The sequence below is a fragment of the Amphiprion ocellaris genome, chromosome 3, assembly GCF_022539595.1.
Source record: "Amphiprion ocellaris isolate individual 3 ecotype Okinawa chromosome 3, ASM2253959v1, whole genome shotgun sequence".
NCBI lineage: Eukaryota > Metazoa > Chordata > Actinopteri > Pomacentridae > Amphiprion > Amphiprion ocellaris.
Window position 1 is genome coordinate 13780165 of NC_072768.1, and position 18682 is coordinate 13798846.

The window sequence follows — 18682 nt, forward strand, 5'->3', positions numbered from 1 at the left end:
TGCGGTGATATTTACCATGGTTACAGTCTTCGGTATTCTCTGCTGTGTAAGAATCACTGTATAGCTTTTGTACAGCACAGTCAAGGCTTTAACACAGGTCACAGTTCCAGAGGCATCACAGTTTTCATTGTCAATGAGAACTGTAAAATTGTATTTGATGTTGATCTCTTTGATCAGGATGTATGTACAGTTTTGCTGGAAGCTGTAATATTTGCCATCAAATGTGACATAATGAGGATCTCCCCATCCAGAGCAAATACCTGCAGATATCAGATCACGATTAAATTGAGTGTTACACCATAGAAATTTTTAAATTTTTTTTTAATTTTGCTGTATGTGTAGCAGTTTTAAGATGTTGCTTGAATGTGATACTTTAAAATGCTTCGATTTCAACTTACATTGGCATTCATATTGGAAACAGCAGCCCGTTTCATCATAAACTCGAACTGGTTGGTGTCCATTTTCACAAGCAGGTTTAGGTGCCGGTTTGCATGGTACATGTACTATGATTACTTTACCTTTGTCACATGTTTCTGTGGTGCAGTTGTTCGAACTCCAAGTTTCACCATGCTGTAAAGCACAAAATCAGACTTTTAGCAATCTATTATTAGTGACAGGAATTTTATATTTGATACCTCCAGGTGCATAAATTCTATTCAATAACATACAAATCTAGAATTTATATTACATTTACAGAACTTATTAGGTATTGTCTTTGCTTTTACTTTCTGCAACTCTGCTGACCATAATTTCTGTGCCAAATGGAGGAGCTAAACGCTGTTGATTAAACAAGAAAGAAGTGAAATATCTGTATCTGTCATAAATTTATGGATTTAAATTGATCTATCAATGTCAGTTGAATTGAGTGTTGTTGCACTTCACTGAGATGCTGTTGCTCAAAACTCAATGGACCAATGGTAATCAAAATGGTAATCAAAATGGTTTATCAAAGCAGGAATCGATAACCTTGTGTCAGCCTGGTAACAAGCTAGTAGAGGCAAAACTTCAGCCTTTCTGACTAATATTAAGCACCAGTACATAGGAACAGTATTGGCATTTTCCATGTTTCCATATTTCTTTTAACTGTCTTCATTTTCATTTCTTTACAGTATATATGTAAATACAAATACCTTCCTTGGTGGAATAAGATATGAGCAGTCTGTGGGCGGTTCCCCTGTGGTTGTTGTTTGGCTAATGGGTGTTGTAGTGCCAGAACTTGTTGTGGTAATCACAGGAGGTGGCAGAGTAGTAGACTGACATGGTATGGAATGCTTTTCAACATTGCATGTCACATTGCAATACGCAGTGTAACACCACCCGTTTTTATCAGTCATGTTGTAGATTAAGTTACCTGCATGAGTATAAAACCAAGGTAGAGATCAAAATGAGTAATGATGTGGGAAAACAAGACAAAAGCAAGTTACAGTTGTTATAATGCTGCTTTTGTGAAGTCTAATCACATTTTTGCTTTTACAGTGGATACTTAAACAGGAAGTCCATGTTAAGATCAAGTTTGACCCAACAATATAATGAATAAAATGAAGCATTCCAATTGCTGCATTTGTTGGCCCAAAGGCTGGGCATGGACCTTGGTAAAGACCAAAATTTCCTGCAGTCACTTATTCCTCCATTGTGCAAGTCAGCCACTAAGTCACTACCACATAGATTTGGATTAAAAGCTCTTCTTTTGAACATAATGAATGTGTTTGTTCACATACCACATTTTGTAGAGGTGGCATGTCATCCTTGGTCCTAAATACCGGCCAGCTCAGAATGTAAATTATGATATCTCAATATAAACAGGACCCTATAGTTTAGGTACCCTTTCCTGTTGTGATTAGACATGCCAGGTTGCATTGAACGGACAGGTGTATGAGGGTGCTTCAAAAAGTTCTCTGCTTCAACTGGAAACAAGGGCTGTAACTCCCATTTTCAGGGCATTCTGTATGCTAAAAAGCCAGACAAATTCAAATGTCTGTCATGACTTCTCAGCAAGGAGAGAAAAGCTTCACGTTGGCATGCGGTTGTTCTAGGACAATGCATCTGTCTCCACAGCACAGGTAGCAGAAGCAGAAGCAGCCATATGTGGCTTTGAACTGTTGCCCCATTCAACTTACTCACCTGACCTGGCACCATCTGACTTCAAGAAGTGTAGAAGTGCCACCTGTGCTGGTGTGGACAAGTGCATTATGCTGGAGCAACAGCATGCCAGCTTGAAGCTTTTCTCTCTTCCAAAAGAAAGTACAAAAAACATCTGAGCTGTATAGACAGTAATATAAGGCCTTATAATGTGCAGTTAGGCCCCCAAATGGGAGTACGGCCTCTGTTTCTGGGTGATGCTGAGAATTTTTTTGAAGAACCCTTGTAGAGATGACAAAAATATTGCAGTGACAATATAAACAGCAACTGACAACAACAGCACATTGCTTACCAGGAAAGAATGTTGCACCGTTGTAGACGCATAAACAAACAGTTGTTCTGCCTGGTGTTGAAGACTGAATAGATGAAGGCGTCACAGTAGTAGTTTCAAGAGTGGACTTTGTTGTGGAGGGTTTTTCTGTTACTGTGGTGGTTGTGGGAGGTTGGGCTGTGGTTGTTTCTGCTGTTGTTCCAGAGGGCTTTTCTGTGACTGTTGTGGATTCAAGTGATGTAGTGGTAGTGGGACTTTCTGTGATTGTGGTTGTTGTGGAAGGTCTTGCAGTCACTGTAGTGGTAGTGGGTTTTTCTGTGATTGTAGTTGTGGCAAGTTTTGCCGTGGTTGTTGCTGCTGTTGTTCCAGAGAGTTTTTCTGTTGTGGATTCAAGGGTTGTAGTGGTAGTGGGACTTTCTGTGATTGTGGTTGTTGTGGTCGGTTTCGCAGTGGCTGTTGCCTCTGTTGTTTCGAGAGACTTTTCTGTGACAGGTGTGGATTCAAGGGTTGTAGCGGTAGTGGGTTTTTCTGTGATTGTGGTTGTTGTGGCAAGTTTTGCGGTGGTTGTTGCTGCTGTTGTTCCAGAGACCTTTTCTGTGACAGTTGTGGATTCAAGACTTGTCGTGGTAGTGGGTTTTTCTGTTGTGGATTCAAGAGATGTAGTGGTACTGGGTTTTTCTGTGATTGTGGTTGTTGTGGAAGGTTTTGCAGTCACTGTAGTGGTTGTGGGTTTTTCTGTGATTGTAGTTGTGGCAAGTTTTGCCATGGTTGTTGCTGCTGTTGTTCCAAAGAGTTTTTCTGTTGTAGATTCAAGGGTTGTAGTGGTAGTGGGACTTTCTGTGATTGTGGTTGTTGTGGTCGGTTTCGCAGTGGCTGTTGCCTCTGTTGTTTCGAGAGACTTTTCTGTGACAGGTGTGGATTCAAGGGTTGTAGCGGTAGTGGGTTTTTCTGTGATTGTGGTTGTTGTGGCAAGTTTTGCGGTGGTTGTTGCTGCTGTTGTTCCAGAGACCTTTTCTGTGACAGTTGTGGATTCAAGACTTGTCGTGGTAGTGGGTTTTTCCGTTGTGGATTCAAGAGATGTAGTGGTACTGGGTTTTTCTGTGATTGTGGTTGTTGTGGAAGGTTTTGCAGTCACTGTAGTGGTTGTGGGTTTTTCTGTGATTGTAGTTGTGGCAAGTTTTGCCATGGTTGTTGCTGCTGTTGTTCCAAAGAGTTTTTCTGTTGTGGATTCAAGGTTTGTAGTGGGACTTTCTGTGATTGTGGTTGTTGTGGTCGGTTTTGCGGTGGCTGTTGCCTCTGTTGTTTCGAGAGACTTTTCTGTGACAGGTGTGGATTCAAGGGTTGTAGCGGTAGTGGGTTTTTCTGTGATTGTGGTTGTTGTGGCAAGTTTTGCGGTGGTTGTTGCTGCTGTTGCTCCAGAGAGTTTTTCTGTTGTGGATTCAAGGGTTGTGGTGGTAGTGGGACTTTCTGTGATTGTGGTTGTTGTGGTCGGTTTCGCAGTGGCTGTTGCCTCTGTTGTTTCGAGAGACTTTTCGGTGACAGGTGTGGATTCAAGGATTGTAGCGGTAGTGGGTTTTTCTGTGATTGTGGTTGTTGTGGCAAGTTTTGCGGTGGTTGTTGCTGCTGTTGTTCCAGAGAGTTTTTCTGTTGTGGATTCAAGGGTTGTAGTGGTAGTGGGACTTTCTGTGATTGTGGTTGTTGTGGTGGGTTTCACAGTGGCTGTTGCCTCTGTTGTTTTGAGAGACTTTTCTGTGACAGGTGTGGATTCAAGGGTTGTAGCGGTGGTGGGATTTTCTGTTGTGGATTCAAGAGAGGTAGTGGTACTGGGATTTTCTGTGATTGTGGTTGTTGTGGAAGGTTTTGCAGTCACTGTAGTGGTTGTGGGTTTTTCTGTGATTGTTGTGGCAAGTTTTGCCATAGTTGTTGCTGCTGTTGTTCCAAAGAGTTTTTCTGTTGTGGATTCAAGGGTTGTAGTAGTGCTGGGTTTTTCTGTGATTGTGGTTGTTGTGACAAGTTTTGCAGTGGTTGTTGCCTCTGTTGTTCCTGAGGGCTTTTCTGTGACTGTTGTGGATTCAAGAGATGTAGTGGTAGTGGGTCTTTCTGTGATTGTGGATGTTGTGGAAGGTCTTGCCGTTGTTACTGCTGCTGTTGTTCCAGAGGGTTTTTCTGTGACTGTTGTAGTTGTAATTTCAACAAGAGGTTTTGCTGATTGTGCTGCTGTAGTACTGTATTGTACTGTGTTTGTAACAACTTCCAAGGTTGTTGTGGTAGGTTTTTCTGTAGTTGTTGTTGTGCTAGTGTTTTCTGTTACTGTAGTGGTTGTTTCTGCTGTTGTTCCAGAGGGCTTTTCTGTGACTGTTGTGGATTCAAAAGTTGTAGTGGCAGTAGGTTTCTCTGTGATTGTCGTTGTTGTCAAAGGTTTTGCGGTCGCTGTAGTTGTGGTGGGTTTTTCAGTGACTATGGTTGTTGTTGTGGCAGGCTTTGTGGTGGTTGTTGCTCCTGTTGTTCCAGAGGGCTTTTCTGTGACTGTTGTGGATTCAAGAGATGTAGTGGTACTGGGTTTCCCTGTGATTGTGGTTGTTGTGGTCGGTTTCGCAGTGGCTGTTGCCTCTGTTGTTTCGAGAGACTTTTCTGTGACAGGTGTGGATTCAAGGGTTGTAGCGGTAGTGGGTTTTTCTGTGATTGTGGTTGTTGTGGCAAGTTTTGCGGTGGTTGTTGCTGCTGTTGTTCCAGAGACCTTTTCTGTGACAGTTGTGGATTCAAGACTTGTCGTGGTAGTGGGTTTTTCCGTTGTGGATTCAAGAGATGTAGTGGTACTGGGTTTTTCTGTGATTGTGGTTGTTGTGGAAGGTTTTGCAGTCACTGTAGTGGTTGTGGGTTTTTCTGTGATTGTAGTTGTGGCAAGTTTTGCCATGGTTGTTGCTGCTGTTGTTCCAAAGAGTTTTTCTGTTGTGGATTCAAGGTTTGTAGTGGGACTTTCTGTGATTGTGGTTGTTGTGGTCGGTTTTGCGGTGGCTGTTGCCTCTGTTGTTTCGAGAGACTTTTCTGTGACAGGTGTGGATTCAAGGGTTGTAGCGGTAGTGGGTTTTTCTGTGATTGTGGTTGTTGTGGCAAGTTTTGCGGTGGTTGTTGCTGCTGTTGCTCCAGAGAGTTTTTCTGTTGTGGATTCAAGGGTTGTGGTGGTAGTGGGACTTTCTGTGATTGTGGTTGTTGTGGTCGGTTTCGCAGTGGCTGTTGCCTCTGTTGTTTCGAGAGACTTTTCGGTGACAGGTGTGGATTCAAGGATTGTAGCGGTAGTGGGTTTTTCTGTGATTGTGGTTGTTGTGGCAAGTTTTGCGGTGGTTGTTGCTGCTGTTGTTCCAGAGAGTTTTTCTGTTGTGGATTCAAGGGTTGTAGTGGTAGTGGGACTTTCTGTGATTGTGGTTGTTGTGGTGGGTTTCACAGTGGCTGTTGCCTCTGTTGTTTTGAGAGACTTTTCTGTGACAGGTGTGGATTCAAGGGTTGTAGCGGTGGTGGGATTTTCTGTTGTGGATTCAAGAGAGGTAGTGGTACTGGGATTTTCTGTGATTGTGGTTGTTGTGGAAGGTTTTGCAGTCACTGTAGTGGTTGTGGGTTTTTCTGTGATTGTTGTGGCAAGTTTTGCCATAGTTGTTGCTGCTGTTGTTCCAAAGAGTTTTTCTGTTGTGGATTCAAGGGTTGTAGTAGTGCTGGGTTTTTCTGTGATTGTGGTTGTTGTGACAAGTTTTGCAGTGGTTGTTGCCTCTGTTGTTCCTGAGGGCTTTTCTGTGACTGTTGTGGATTCAAGAGATGTAGTGGTAGTGGGTCTTTCTGTGATTGTGGATGTTGTGGAAGGTCTTGCCGTTGTTACTGCTGCTGTTGTTCCAGAGGGTTTTTCTGTGACTGTTGTAGTTGTAATTTCAACAAGAGGTTTTGCTGATTGTGCTGCTGTAGTACTGTATTGTACTGTGTTTGTAACAACTTCCAAGGTTGTTGTGGTAGGTTTTTCTGTAGTTGTTGTTGTGCTAGTGTTTTCTGTTACTGTAGTGGTTGTTTCTGCTGTTGTTCCAGAGGGCTTTTCTGTGACTGTTGTGGATTCAAAAGTTGTAGTGGCAGTAGGTTTCTCTGTGATTGTCGTTGTTGTCAAAGGTTTTGCGGTCGCTGTAGTTGTGGTGGGTTTTTCAGTGACTATGGTTGTTGTTGTGGCAGGCTTTGTGGTGGTTGTTGCTCCTGTTGTTCCAGAGGGCTTTTCTGTGACTGTTGTGGATTCAAGAGATGTAGTGGTACTGGGTTTCCCTGTGATTGTGGTTGTTGTGGTCGGTTTCGCAGTGGCTGTTGCCTCTGTTGTTTCGAGAGACTTTTCTGTGACAGGTGTGGATTCAAGGGTTGTAGCGGTAGTGGGTTTTTCTGTGATTGTGGTTGTTGTGGCAAGTTTTGCGGTGGTTGTTGCTGCTGTTGTTCCAGAGACCTTTTCTGTGACAGTTGTGGATTCAAGACTTGTCGTGGTAGTGGGTTTTTCCGTTGTGGATTCAAGAGATGTAGTGGTACTGGGTTTTTCTGTGATTGTGGTTGTTGTGGAAGGTTTTGCAGTCACTGTAGTGGTTGTGGGTTTTTCTGTGATTGTAGTTGTGGCAAGTTTTGCCATGGTTGTTGCTGCTGTTGTTCCAAAGAGTTTTTCTGTTGTGGATTCAAGGTTTGTAGTGGGACTTTCTGTGATTGTGGTTGTTGTGGTCGGTTTTGCGGTGGCTGTTGCCTCTGTTGTTTCGAGAGACTTTTCTGTGACAGGTGTGGATTCAAGGGTTGTAGCGGTAGTGGGTTTTTCTGTGATTGTGGTTGTTGTGGCAAGTTTTGCGGTGGTTGTTGCTGCTGTTGCTCCAGAGAGTTTTTCTGTTGTGGATTCAAGGGTTGTGGTGGTAGTGGGACTTTCTGTGATTGTGGTTGTTGTGGTCGGTTTCGCAGTGGCTGTTGCCTCTGTTGTTTCGAGAGACTTTTCGGTGACAGGTGTGGATTCAAGGATTGTAGCGGTAGTGGGTTTTTCTGTGATTGTGGTTGTTGTGGCAAGTTTTGCGGTGGTTGTTGCTGCTGTTGTTCCAGAGAGTTTTTCTGTTGTGGATTCAAGGGTTGTAGTGGTAGTGGGACTTTCTGTGATTGTGGTTGTTGTGGTGGGTTTCACAGTGGCTGTTGCCTCTGTTGTTTTGAGAGACTTTTCTGTGACAGGTGTGGATTCAAGGGTTGTAGCGGTGGTGGGATTTTCTGTTGTGGATTCAAGAGAGGTAGTGGTACTGGGATTTTCTGTGATTGTGGTTGTTGTGGAAGGTTTTGCAGTCACTGTAGTGGTTGTGGGTTTTTCTGTGATTGTTGTGGCAAGTTTTGCCATAGTTGTTGCTGCTGTTGTTCCAAAGAGTTTTTCTGTTGTGGATTCAAGGGTTGTAGTAGTGCTGGGTTTTTCTGTGATTGTGGTTGTTGTGACAAGTTTTGCAGTGGTTGTTGCCTCTGTTGTTCCTGAGGGCTTTTCTGTGACTGTTGTGGATTCAAGAGATGTAGTGGTAGTGGGTCTTTCTGTGATTGTGGATGTTGTGGAAGGTCTTGCCGTTGTTACTGCTGCTGTTGTTCCAGAGGGTTTTTCTGTGACTGTTGTAGTTGTAATTTCAACAAGAGGTTTTGCTGATTGTGCTGCTGTAGTACTGTATTGTACTGTGTTTGTAACAACTTCCAAGGTTGTTGTGGTAGGTTTTTCTGTAGTTGTTGTTGTGCTAGTGTTTTCTGTTACTGTAGTGGTTGTTTCTGCTGTTGTTCCAGAGGGCTTTTCTGTGACTGTTGTGGATTCAAAAGTTGTAGTGGCAGTAGGTTTCTCTGTGATTGTCGTTGTTGTCAAAGGTTTTGCGGTCGCTGTAGTTGTGGTGGGTTTTTCAGTGACTATGGTTGTTGTTGTGGCAGGCTTTGTGGTGGTTGTTGCTCCTGTTGTTCCAGAGGGCTTTTCTGTGACTGTTGTGGATTCAAGAGATGTAGTGGTACTGGGTTTCCCTGTGATTGTGGTTGTTGTGGTCGGTTTCGCAGTGGCTGTTGCCTCTGTTGTTTCGAGAGACTTTTCTGTGACAGGTGTGGATTCAAGGGTTGTAGCGGTAGTGGGTTTTTCTGTGATTGTGGTTGTTGTGGCAAGTTTTGCGGTGGTTGTTGCTGCTGTTGTTCCAGAGACCTTTTCTGTGACAGTTGTGGATTCAAGACTTGTCGTGGTAGTGGGTTTTTCCGTTGTGGATTCAAGAGATGTAGTGGTACTGGGTTTTTCTGTGATTGTGGTTGTTGTGGAAGGTTTTGCAGTCACTGTAGTGGTTGTGGGTTTTTCTGTGATTGTAGTTGTGGCAAGTTTTGCCATGGTTGTTGCTGCTGTTGTTCCAAAGAGTTTTTCTGTTGTGGATTCAAGGGTTGTAGTGGGACTTTCTGTGATTGTGGTTGTTGTGGTCGGTTTTGCGGTGGCTGTTGCCTCTGTTGTTTCGAGAGACTTTTCTGTGACAGGTGTGGATTCAAGGGTTGTAGCGGTAGTGGGTTTTTCTGTGATTGTGGTTGTTGTGGCAAGTTTTGCGGTGGTTGTTGCTGCTGTTGTTCCAGAGAGTTTTTCTGTTGTGGATTCAAGGGTTGTAGTGGTAGTGGGACTTTCTGTGATTGTGGTTGTTGTGGTGGGTTTCACAGTGGCTGTTGCCTCTGTTGTTTTGAGAGACTTTTCTGTGACAGGTGTGGATTCAAGGGTTGTAGCGGTGGTGGGATTTTCTGTTGTGGATTCAAGAGAGGTAGTGGTACTGGGATTTTCTGTGATTGTGGTTGTTGTGGAAGGTTTTGCAGTCACTGTAGTGGTTGTGGGTTTTTCTGTGATTGTTGTGGCAAGTTTTGCCATAGTTGTTGCTGCTGTTGTTCCAAAGAGTTTTTCTGTTGTGGATTCAAGGGTTGTAGTAGTGCTGGGTTTTTCTGTGATTGTGGTTGTTGTGACAAGTTTTGCAGTGGTTGTTGCCTCTGTTGTTCCTGAGGGCTTTTCTGTGACTGTTGTGGATTCAAGAGATGTAGTGGTAGTGGGTCTTTCTGTGATTGTGGATGTTGTGGAAGGTCTTGCCGTTGTTACTGCTGCTGTTGTTCCAGAGGGTTTTTCTGTGACTGTTGTAGTTGTAATTTCAACAAGAGGTTTTGCTGATTGTGCTGCTGTAGTACTGTATTGTACTGTGTTTGTAACAACTTCCAAGGTTGTTGTGGTAGGTTTTTCTGTAGTTGTTGTTGTGCTAGTGTTTTCTGTTACTGTAGTGGTTGTTTCTGCTGTTGTTCCAGAGGGCTTTTCTGTGACTGTTGTGGATTCAAAAGTTGTAGTGGCAGTAGGTTTCTCTGTGATTGTCGTTGTTGTCAAAGGTTTTGCGGTCGCTGTAGTTGTGGTGGGTTTTTCAGTGACTATGGTTGTTGTTGTGGCAGGCTTTGTGGTGGTTGTTGCTCCTGTTGTTCCAGAGGGCTTTTCTGTGACTGTTGTGGATTCAAGAGATGTAGTGGTACTGGGTTTCCCTGTGATTGTGGTTGTTGTGGTAGGTTTTGCAGTTGCTGTAGTTGTGGTGGATTTTTCGGGGACTGTGGTGGTTGTTTCTGCTATTGTTGTATGAGGCGTTTCTGTTGTGGATTCAAGAGTTGTCGTGGCAATGGGCTTTTCTCTGGTTGTAGTGGTTGTTGTAGGTTGCTTTTCTATGACTGTTGTTGATTCAAGGGTTGTTGTGGGTGTTATGTGTGTTGTGCTCGTCCCACATATGTCACGGCAACACTTGATTCGTATTTCATAGTCAAAACATACGGGTGGGAATTGTTCATTGTTATGACAGATCAGTCCAGTTGTTGGACTACATGTTACTTTTTGCCCTAGGTCCTTCAAAGGTACATCTTTGTAATTTGCAGCTCTACATTGTATTTCCAGGGGTTTTGTACAAAGACTCAGATCTGGATAAGTAATGCTTTGAATGGTTTCATATTCTCCACCACCTGCACCAAAGACAGGGTAACTGTTGTTCATCCATTTCGTCCATGTACAAACAATGCAGCCAGCAGTTGTTGATGTTTCTGTGATTATTATGGTGGTTGTTGCCTCTGTTGTTTCAGGGGACTTTTCGGTGACTGTTGTGGATTCAAAAGTTGTAGTGGCAGTAGGTTTTTCTGTGATTGTCGTTGTTGTGGAAGGTCTTGCGGTGGTTGTTGCTGCTGTTTTTCCAGAGGGCTTTTCTGTTGTGGATTCAAAAGATGTAGTGGTAGTGTTTATTTCTGTGATTGTAGTTGTTGTGGAAAGTTTTGCGGTCGCTGTAGTTGTGGTGGGTTTTTCGGTGACTGTGGTTGTTGTTGTGGCAGGTTTTGTGGTAGTTGTTGCTCCTGTTGTTCCAGGGGGCTTTTCTGTGACTGTTGTGGATTCAAAAGTTGTAGCGGTAGTGGTTTTTCCTGGGACTGTGGTTGTTGCTGCAGGTTTTGTTTTGGTGGTTGTTGCTACTGTTGTTCCAAAGGGTTTTTCTGTTGTGGATTCAAAAGATGTAGTAGTAGTGGGTCTTTCTGTGATTGTGGTTGTTGTGGAAGGTGTTGCCGTTGTTCCTGCTGCTGTTGTTCCAGAGGGTTTTTCTGTGACTGTTGTAGTTGTAATTTCAACAAGAGGTTTTGCTGATTGTGCTGCTGTAGTACTGTATTGTACTGTGTTTGTAACAACTTCCAAGGTTGTTGTGGTAGGTTTTTCTGTAGTTGTTGTTGTGCTAGTGTTTTCTGTTACTGTAGTGGTTGTTTCTGCTGTTGTTCCAGAGGGCTTTTCTGTGACTGTTGTGGATTCAAAAGTTGTAGTGGCAGTAGGTTTTTCTGTGATTGTCGTTGTTGTCGAAGGTCTTGTGGTGTAATGTGCAGTTAGGCCCCCAAATGGGAGTACGGCCTCTGTTTCTGGGTGATGCTGAGAATTTTTTTGAAGAACCCTTGTGGAGATGACAAAAATATTGCAGTGACAATATAAACAGCAAATGACAACAACAGCACATTGCTTACCAGGAAAGAATGTTGCACCGTTGTAGACGCATAAACAAACAGTTGTTCTGCCTGGTGTTGAAGACTGAATAGATGAAGGCGTCACAGTAGTAGTTTCAAGAGTGGACTTTGTTGTGGAGGGTTTTTCTGTTACTGTGGTGGTTGTGGGAGGTTGGGCTGTGGTTGTTTCTGCTGTTGTTCCAGAGGGCTTTTCTGTGACTGTTGTGGATTCAAGTGATGTAGTGGTAGTGGGACTTTCTGTGATTGTGGTTGTTGTGGAAGGTCTTGCAGTCACTGTAGTGGTAGTGGGTTTTTCTGTGATTGTAGTTGTGGCAAGTTTTGCCGTGGTTGTTGCTGCTGTTGTTCCAGAGAGTTTTTCTGTTGTGGATTCAAGGGTTGTAGTGGTAGTGGGACTTTCTGTGATTGTGGTTGTTGTGGTCGGTTTCGCAGTGGCTGTTGCCTCTGTTGTTTCGAGAGACTTTTCTGTGACAGGTGTGGATTCAAGGGTTGTAGCGGTAGTGGGTTTTTCTGTGATTGTGGTTGTTGTGGCAAGTTTTGCGGTGGTTGTTGCTGCTGTTGTTCCAGAGACCTTTTCTGTGACAGTTGTGGATTCAAGACTTGTCGTGGTAGTGGGTTTTTCTGTTGTGGATTCAAGAGATGTAGTGGTACTGGGTTTTTCTGTGATTGTGGTTGTTGTGGAAGGTTTTGCAGTCACTGTAGTGGTTGTGGGTTTTTCTGTGATTGTAGTTGTGGCAAGTTTTGCCATGGTTGTTGCTGCTGTTGTTCCAAAGAGTTTTTCTGTTGTAGATTCAAGGGTTGTAGTGGTAGTGGGACTTTCTGTGATTGTGGTTGTTGTGGTCGGTTTCGCAGTGGCTGTTGCCTCTGTTGTTTCGAGAGACTTTTCTGTGACAGGTGTGGATTCAAGGGTTGTAGCGGTAGTGGGTTTTTCTGTGATTGTGGTTGTTGTGGCAAGTTTTGCGGTGGTTGTTGCTGCTGTTGTTCCAGAGACCTTTTCTGTGACAGTTGTGGATTCAAGACTTGTCGTGGTAGTGGGTTTTTCCGTTGTGGATTCAAGAGATGTAGTGGTACTGGGTTTTTCTGTGATTGTGGTTGTTGTGGAAGGTTTTGCAGTCACTGTAGTGGTTGTGGGTTTTTCTGTGATTGTAGTTGTGGCAAGTTTTGCCATGGTTGTTGCTGCTGTTGTTCCAAAGAGTTTTTCTGTTGTGGATTCAAGGTTTGTAGTGGGACTTTCTGTGATTGTGGTTGTTGTGGTCGGTTTTGCGGTGGCTGTTGCCTCTGTTGTTTCGAGAGACTTTTCTGTGACAGGTGTGGATTCAAGGGTTGTAGCGGTAGTGGGTTTTTCTGTGATTGTGGTTGTTGTGGCAAGTTTTGCGGTGGTTGTTGCTGCTGTTGCTCCAGAGAGTTTTTCTGTTGTGGATTCAAGGGTTGTGGTGGTAGTGGGACTTTCTGTGATTGTGGTTGTTGTGGTCGGTTTCGCAGTGGCTGTTGCCTCTGTTGTTTCGAGAGACTTTTCGGTGACAGGTGTGGATTCAAGGATTGTAGCGGTAGTGGGTTTTTCTGTGATTGTGGTTGTTGTGGCAAGTTTTGCGGTGGTTGTTGCTGCTGTTGTTCCAGAGAGTTTTTCTGTTGTGGATTCAAGGGTTGTAGTGGTAGTGGGACTTTCTGTGATTGTGGTTGTTGTGGTGGGTTTCACAGTGGCTGTTGCCTCTGTTGTTTTGAGAGACTTTTCTGTGACAGGTGTGGATTCAAGGGTTGTAGCGGTGGTGGGATTTTCTGTTGTGGATTCAAGAGAGGTAGTGGTACTGGGATTTTCTGTGATTGTGGTTGTTGTGGAAGGTTTTGCAGTCACTGTAGTGGTTGTGGGTTTTTCTGTGATTGTTGTGGCAAGTTTTGCCATAGTTGTTGCTGCTGTTGTTCCAAAGAGTTTTTCTGTTGTGGATTCAAGGGTTGTAGTAGTGCTGGGTTTTTCTGTGATTGTGGTTGTTGTGACAAGTTTTGCAGTGGTTGTTGCCTCTGTTGTTCCTGAGGGCTTTTCTGTGACTGTTGTGGATTCAAGAGATGTAGTGGTAGTGGGTCTTTCTGTGATTGTGGATGTTGTGGAAGGTCTTGCCGTTGTTACTGCTGCTGTTGTTCCAGAGGGTTTTTCTGTGACTGTTGTAGTTGTAATTTCAACAAGAGGTTTTGCTGATTGTGCTGCTGTAGTACTGTATTGTACTGTGTTTGTAACAACTTCCAAGGTTGTTGTGGTAGGTTTTTCTGTAGTTGTTGTTGTGCTAGTGTTTTCTGTTACTGTAGTGGTTGTTTCTGCTGTTGTTCCAGAGGGCTTTTCTGTGACTGTTGTGGATTCAAAAGTTGTAGTGGCAGTAGGTTTCTCTGTGATTGTCGTTGTTGTCAAAGGTTTTGCGGTCGCTGTAGTTGTGGTGGGTTTTTCAGTGACTATGGTTGTTGTTGTGGCAGGCTTTGTGGTGGTTGTTGCTCCTGTTGTTCCAGAGGGCTTTTCTGTGACTGTTGTGGATTCAAAAGTTGTAGTGGCAGTAGGTTTCTCTGTGATTGTCGTTGTTGTCAAAGGTTTTGCGGTCGCTGTAGTTGTGGTGGGTTTTTCAGTGACTATGGTTGTTGTTGTGGCAGGCTTTGTGGTGGTTGTTGCTCCTGTTGTTCCAGAGGGCTTTTCTGTGACTGTTGTGGATTCAAGAGATGTAGTGGTACTGGGTTTCCCTGTGATTGTGGTTGTTGTGGTCGGTTTCGCAGTGGCTGTTGCCTCTGTTGTTTCGAGAGACTTTTCTGTGACAGGTGTGGATTCAAGGGTTGTAGCGGTAGTGGGTTTTTCTGTGATTGTGGTTGTTGTGGCAAGTTTTGCGGTGGTTGTTGCTGCTGTTGTTCCAGAGACCTTTTCTGTGACAGTTGTGGATTCAAGACTTGTCGTGGTAGTGGGTTTTTCCGTTGTGGATTCAAGAGATGTAGTGGTACTGGGTTTTTCTGTGATTGTGGTTGTTGTGGAAGGTTTTGCAGTCACTGTAGTGGTTGTGGGTTTTTCTGTGATTGTAGTTGTGGCAAGTTTTGCCATGGTTGTTGCTGCTGTTGTTCCAAAGAGTTTTTCTGTTGTGGATTCAAGGTTTGTAGTGGGACTTTCTGTGATTGTGGTTGTTGTGGTCGGTTTTGCGGTGGCTGTTGCCTCTGTTGTTTCGAGAGACTTTTCTGTGACAGGTGTGGATTCAAGGGTTGTAGCGGTAGTGGGTTTTTCTGTGATTGTGGTTGTTGTGGCAAGTTTTGCGGTGGTTGTTGCTGCTGTTGCTCCAGAGAGTTTTTCTGTTGTGGATTCAAGGGTTGTGGTGGTAGTGGGACTTTCTGTGATTGTGGTTGTTGTGGTCGGTTTCGCAGTGGCTGTTGCCTCTGTTGTTTCGAGAGACTTTTCGGTGACAGGTGTGGATTCAAGGATTGTAGCGGTAGTGGGTTTTTCTGTGATTGTGGTTGTTGTGGCAAGTTTTGCGGTGGTTGTTGCTGCTGTTGTTCCAGAGAGTTTTTCTGTTGTGGATTCAAGGGTTGTAGTGGTAGTGGGACTTTCTGTGATTGTGGTTGTTGTGGTGGGTTTCACAGTGGCTGTTGCCTCTGTTGTTTTGAGAGACTTTTCTGTGACAGGTGTGGATTCAAGGGTTGTAGCGGTGGTGGGATTTTCTGTTGTGGATTCAAGAGAGGTAGTGGTACTGGGATTTTCTGTGATTGTGGTTGTTGTGGAAGGTTTTGCAGTCACTGTAGTGGTTGTGGGTTTTTCTGTGATTGTTGTGGCAAGTTTTGCCATAGTTGTTGCTGCTGTTGTTCCAAAGAGTTTTTCTGTTGTGGATTCAAGGGTTGTAGTAGTGCTGGGTTTTTCTGTGATTGTGGTTGTTGTGACAAGTTTTGCAGTGGTTGTTGCCTCTGTTGTTCCTGAGGGCTTTTCTGTGACTGTTGTGGATTCAAGAGATGTAGTGGTAGTGGGTCTTTCTGTGATTGTGGATGTTGTGGAAGGTCTTGCCGTTGTTACTGCTGCTGTTGTTCCAGAGGGTTTTTCTGTGACTGTTGTAGTTGTAATTTCAACAAGAGGTTTTGCTGATTGTGCTGCTGTAGTACTGTATTGTACTGTGTTTGTAACAACTTCCAAGGTTGTTGTGGTAGGTTTTTCTGTAGTTGTTGTTGTGCTAGTGTTTTCTGTTACTGTAGTGGTTGTTTCTGCTGTTGTTCCAGAGGGCTTTTCTGTGACTGTTGTGGATTCAAAAGTTGTAGTGGCAGTAGGTTTCTCTGTGATTGTCGTTGTTGTCAAAGGTTTTGCGGTCGCTGTAGTTGTGGTGGGTTTTTCAGTGACTATGGTTGTTGTTGTGGCAGGCTTTGTGGTGGTTGTTGCTCCTGTTGTTCCAGAGGGCTTTTCTGTGACTGTTGTGGATTCAAGAGATGTAGTGGTACTGGGTTTCCCTGTGATTGTGGTTGTTGTGGTCGGTTTCGCAGTGGCTGTTGCCTCTGTTGTTTCGAGAGACTTTTCTGTGACAGGTGTGGATTCAAGGGTTGTAGCGGTAGTGGGTTTTTCTGTGATTGTGGTTGTTGTGGCAAGTTTTGCGGTGGTTGTTGCTGCTGTTGTTCCAGAGACCTTTTCTGTGACAGTTGTGGATTCAAGACTTGTCGTGGTAGTGGGTTTTTCCGTTGTGGATTCAAGAGATGTAGTGGTACTGGGTTTTTCTGTGATTGTGGTTGTTGTGGAAGGTTTTGCAGTCACTGTAGTGGTTGTGGGTTTTTCTGTGATTGTAGTTGTGGCAAGTTTTGCCATGGTTGTTGCTGCTGTTGTTCCAAAGAGTTTTTCTGTTGTGGATTCAAGGGTTGTAGTGGGACTTTCTGTGATTGTGGTTGTTGTGGTCGGTTTTGCGGTGGCTGTTGCCTCTGTTGTTTCGAGAGACTTTTCTGTGACAGGTGTGGATTCAAGGGTTGTAGCGGTAGTGGGTTTTTCTGTGATTGTGGTTGTTGTGGCAAGTTTTGCGGTGGTTGTTGCTGCTGTTGTTCCAGAGAGTTTTTCTGTTGTGGATTCAAGGGTTGTAGTGGTAGTGGGACTTTCTGTGATTGTGGTTGTTGTGGTGGGTTTCACAGTGGCTGTTGCCTCTGTTGTTTTGAGAGACTTTTCTGTGACAGGTGTGGATTCAAGGGTTGTAGCGGTGGTGGGATTTTCTGTTGTGGATTCAAGAGAGGTAGTGGTACTGGGATTTTCTGTGATTGTGGTTGTTGTGGAAGGTTTTGCAGTCACTGTAGTGGTTGTGGGTTTTTCTGTGATTGTTGTGGCAAGTTTTGCCATAGTTGTTGCTGCTGTTGTTCCAAAGAGTTTTTCTGTTGTGGATTCAAGGGTTGTAGTAGTGCTGGGTTTTTCTGTGATTGTGGTTGTTGTGACAAGTTTTGCAGTGGTTGTTGCCTCTGTTGTTCCTGAGGGCTTTTCTGTGACTGTTGTGGATTCAAGAGATGTAGTGGTAGTGGGTCTTTCTGTGATTGTGGATGTTGTGGAAGGTCTTGCCGTTGTTACTGCTGCTGTTGTTCCAGAGGGTTTTTCTGTGACTGTTGTAGTTGTAATTTCAACAAGAGGTTTTGCTGATTGTGCTGCTGTAGTACTGTATTGTACTGTGTTTGTAACAACTTCCAAGGTTGTTGTGGTAGGTTTTTCTGTAGTTGTTGTTGTGCTAGTGTTTTCTGTTACTGTAGTGGTTGTTTCTGCTGTTGTTCCAGAGGGCTTTTCTGTGACTGTTGTGGATTCAAAAGTTGTAGTGGCAGTAGGTTTCTCTGTGATTGTCGTTGTTGTCAAAGGTTTTGCGGTCGCTGTAGTTGTGGTGGGTTTTTCAGTGACTATGGTTGTTGTTGTGGCAGGCTTTGTGGTGGTTGTTGCTCCTGTTGTTCCAGAGGGCTTTTCTGTGACTGTTGTGGATTCAAGAGATGTAGTGGTACTGGGTTTCCCTGTGATTGTGGTTGTTGTGGTAGGTTTTGCAGTTGCTGTAGTTGTGGTGGATTTTTCGGGGACTGTGGTGGTTGTTTCTGCTATTGTTGTATGAGGCGTTTCTGTTGTGGATTCAAGAGTTGTCGTGGCAATGGGCTTTTCTCTGGTTGTAGTGGTTGTTGTAGGTTGCTTTTCTATGACTGTTGTTGATTCAAGGGTTGTTGTGGGTATTATGTGTGTTGTGCTCTTCCCACATATGTCACGGCAACACTTGATTCGTATTTCATAGTCAAAACATATGGGTGGGGATTGTTCATTGTTATGACAGATCAGTCCAGTTGTTGGACTACATGTTACTTTTTGCCCTAGGTCCTTCAAAGGTACATCTTTGTAATTTGCAGCTCTACATTGTATTTCCAGGGGTTTTGTACAAAGACTCAGATCTGGATAAGTAATGCTTTGAATGGTTTCATATTCTCCACCACCTGCACCAAAGACAGGGTAACTGTTGGTCATCCATTTTGTCCATGTACAAACAATGCAGCCAGCAGTTGTTGATGTTTCTGTGATTATTATGGTGGTTGTTGCCTCTGTTGTTTCAGGGGACCTTTCGGTGACTGTTGTGGATTCAAAAGTTGTAGCGGTAGTGGTTTTTTCTGGGACTGTGGTTGTTGCTGCATGTTTTGTTGTGGTGGTTGTTGCTGCTGTTGTTCCAGAGGGCTTTTCTGTTGTGGATTCAAAAGATGTAGTGGTAGTGGGTCTTTCTGTGATTGTGAATGTTGTGGAAGGTCTTGCCGTTGTTGCTGCCTCTGTTGTTCCAGAGGGTTTTTCTGTGACTGTTGTAGTTGTAATTTCAACAAGAGGTTTGGTTGATTGTGCTGCTGTAGTACTGTATTGTACTGTGTTTGTAACAGCTTCCAAGGTTGTTGTGGTAGGTTTTTCTGTAGTTGTTGTTGTGCTAGTGTTTTCTGTAACTGTAGTGGTTGTTTCTGCTGTTGTTCCAGAGGGATTTTCTGTGATTGTTGTGGATTCAGCGGTTGTTGTGGGTATTGTGGTAGGTTTTCCTGTAGCAACGGTGGTTTTTTGAGGTTTTTCTGTAGATAGAGTTGTCGAGAATGATGGCAATGTTGTTGTTTTGGACACTGGTGTTGAGAAGGTCAAAGCAGTTGTAACAGCCTCAGTTGTAACATTAGGAGTCTTTCGAGTTGTTGTAATGGGTATTTCTGTGGTGGTTTGTGGGACAAAAACAAAACCATAGCATTAAGATTTCCTCACAAGGGTCAAATCCTGTAAGAAGAAACACCTAGGCT

General features: G+C 43.9%; 1 protein-coding gene across 1 annotated transcript in view; it reads right to left on the reverse strand.

Moving 5' to 3' along the window:
* The window catches only part of LOC111584083 (mucin-2-like), a 37177-nt gene that overhangs the window by 7818 nt on the left and 10677 nt on the right, over positions 1–18682 (reverse strand). The window contains exons 30-33 of the mRNA XM_055009183.1: positions 2432–18595; positions 1131–1351; positions 399–570; positions 16–260 (exon numbers count right to left, since the gene is read on the reverse strand). Of these exons, the coding sequence (XP_054865158.1) occupies positions 16–260; positions 399–570; positions 1131–1351; positions 2432–18595 (16802 nt within the window). The remainder of the gene's footprint in view (positions 1–15; positions 261–398; positions 571–1130; positions 1352–2431; positions 18596–18682) is intronic.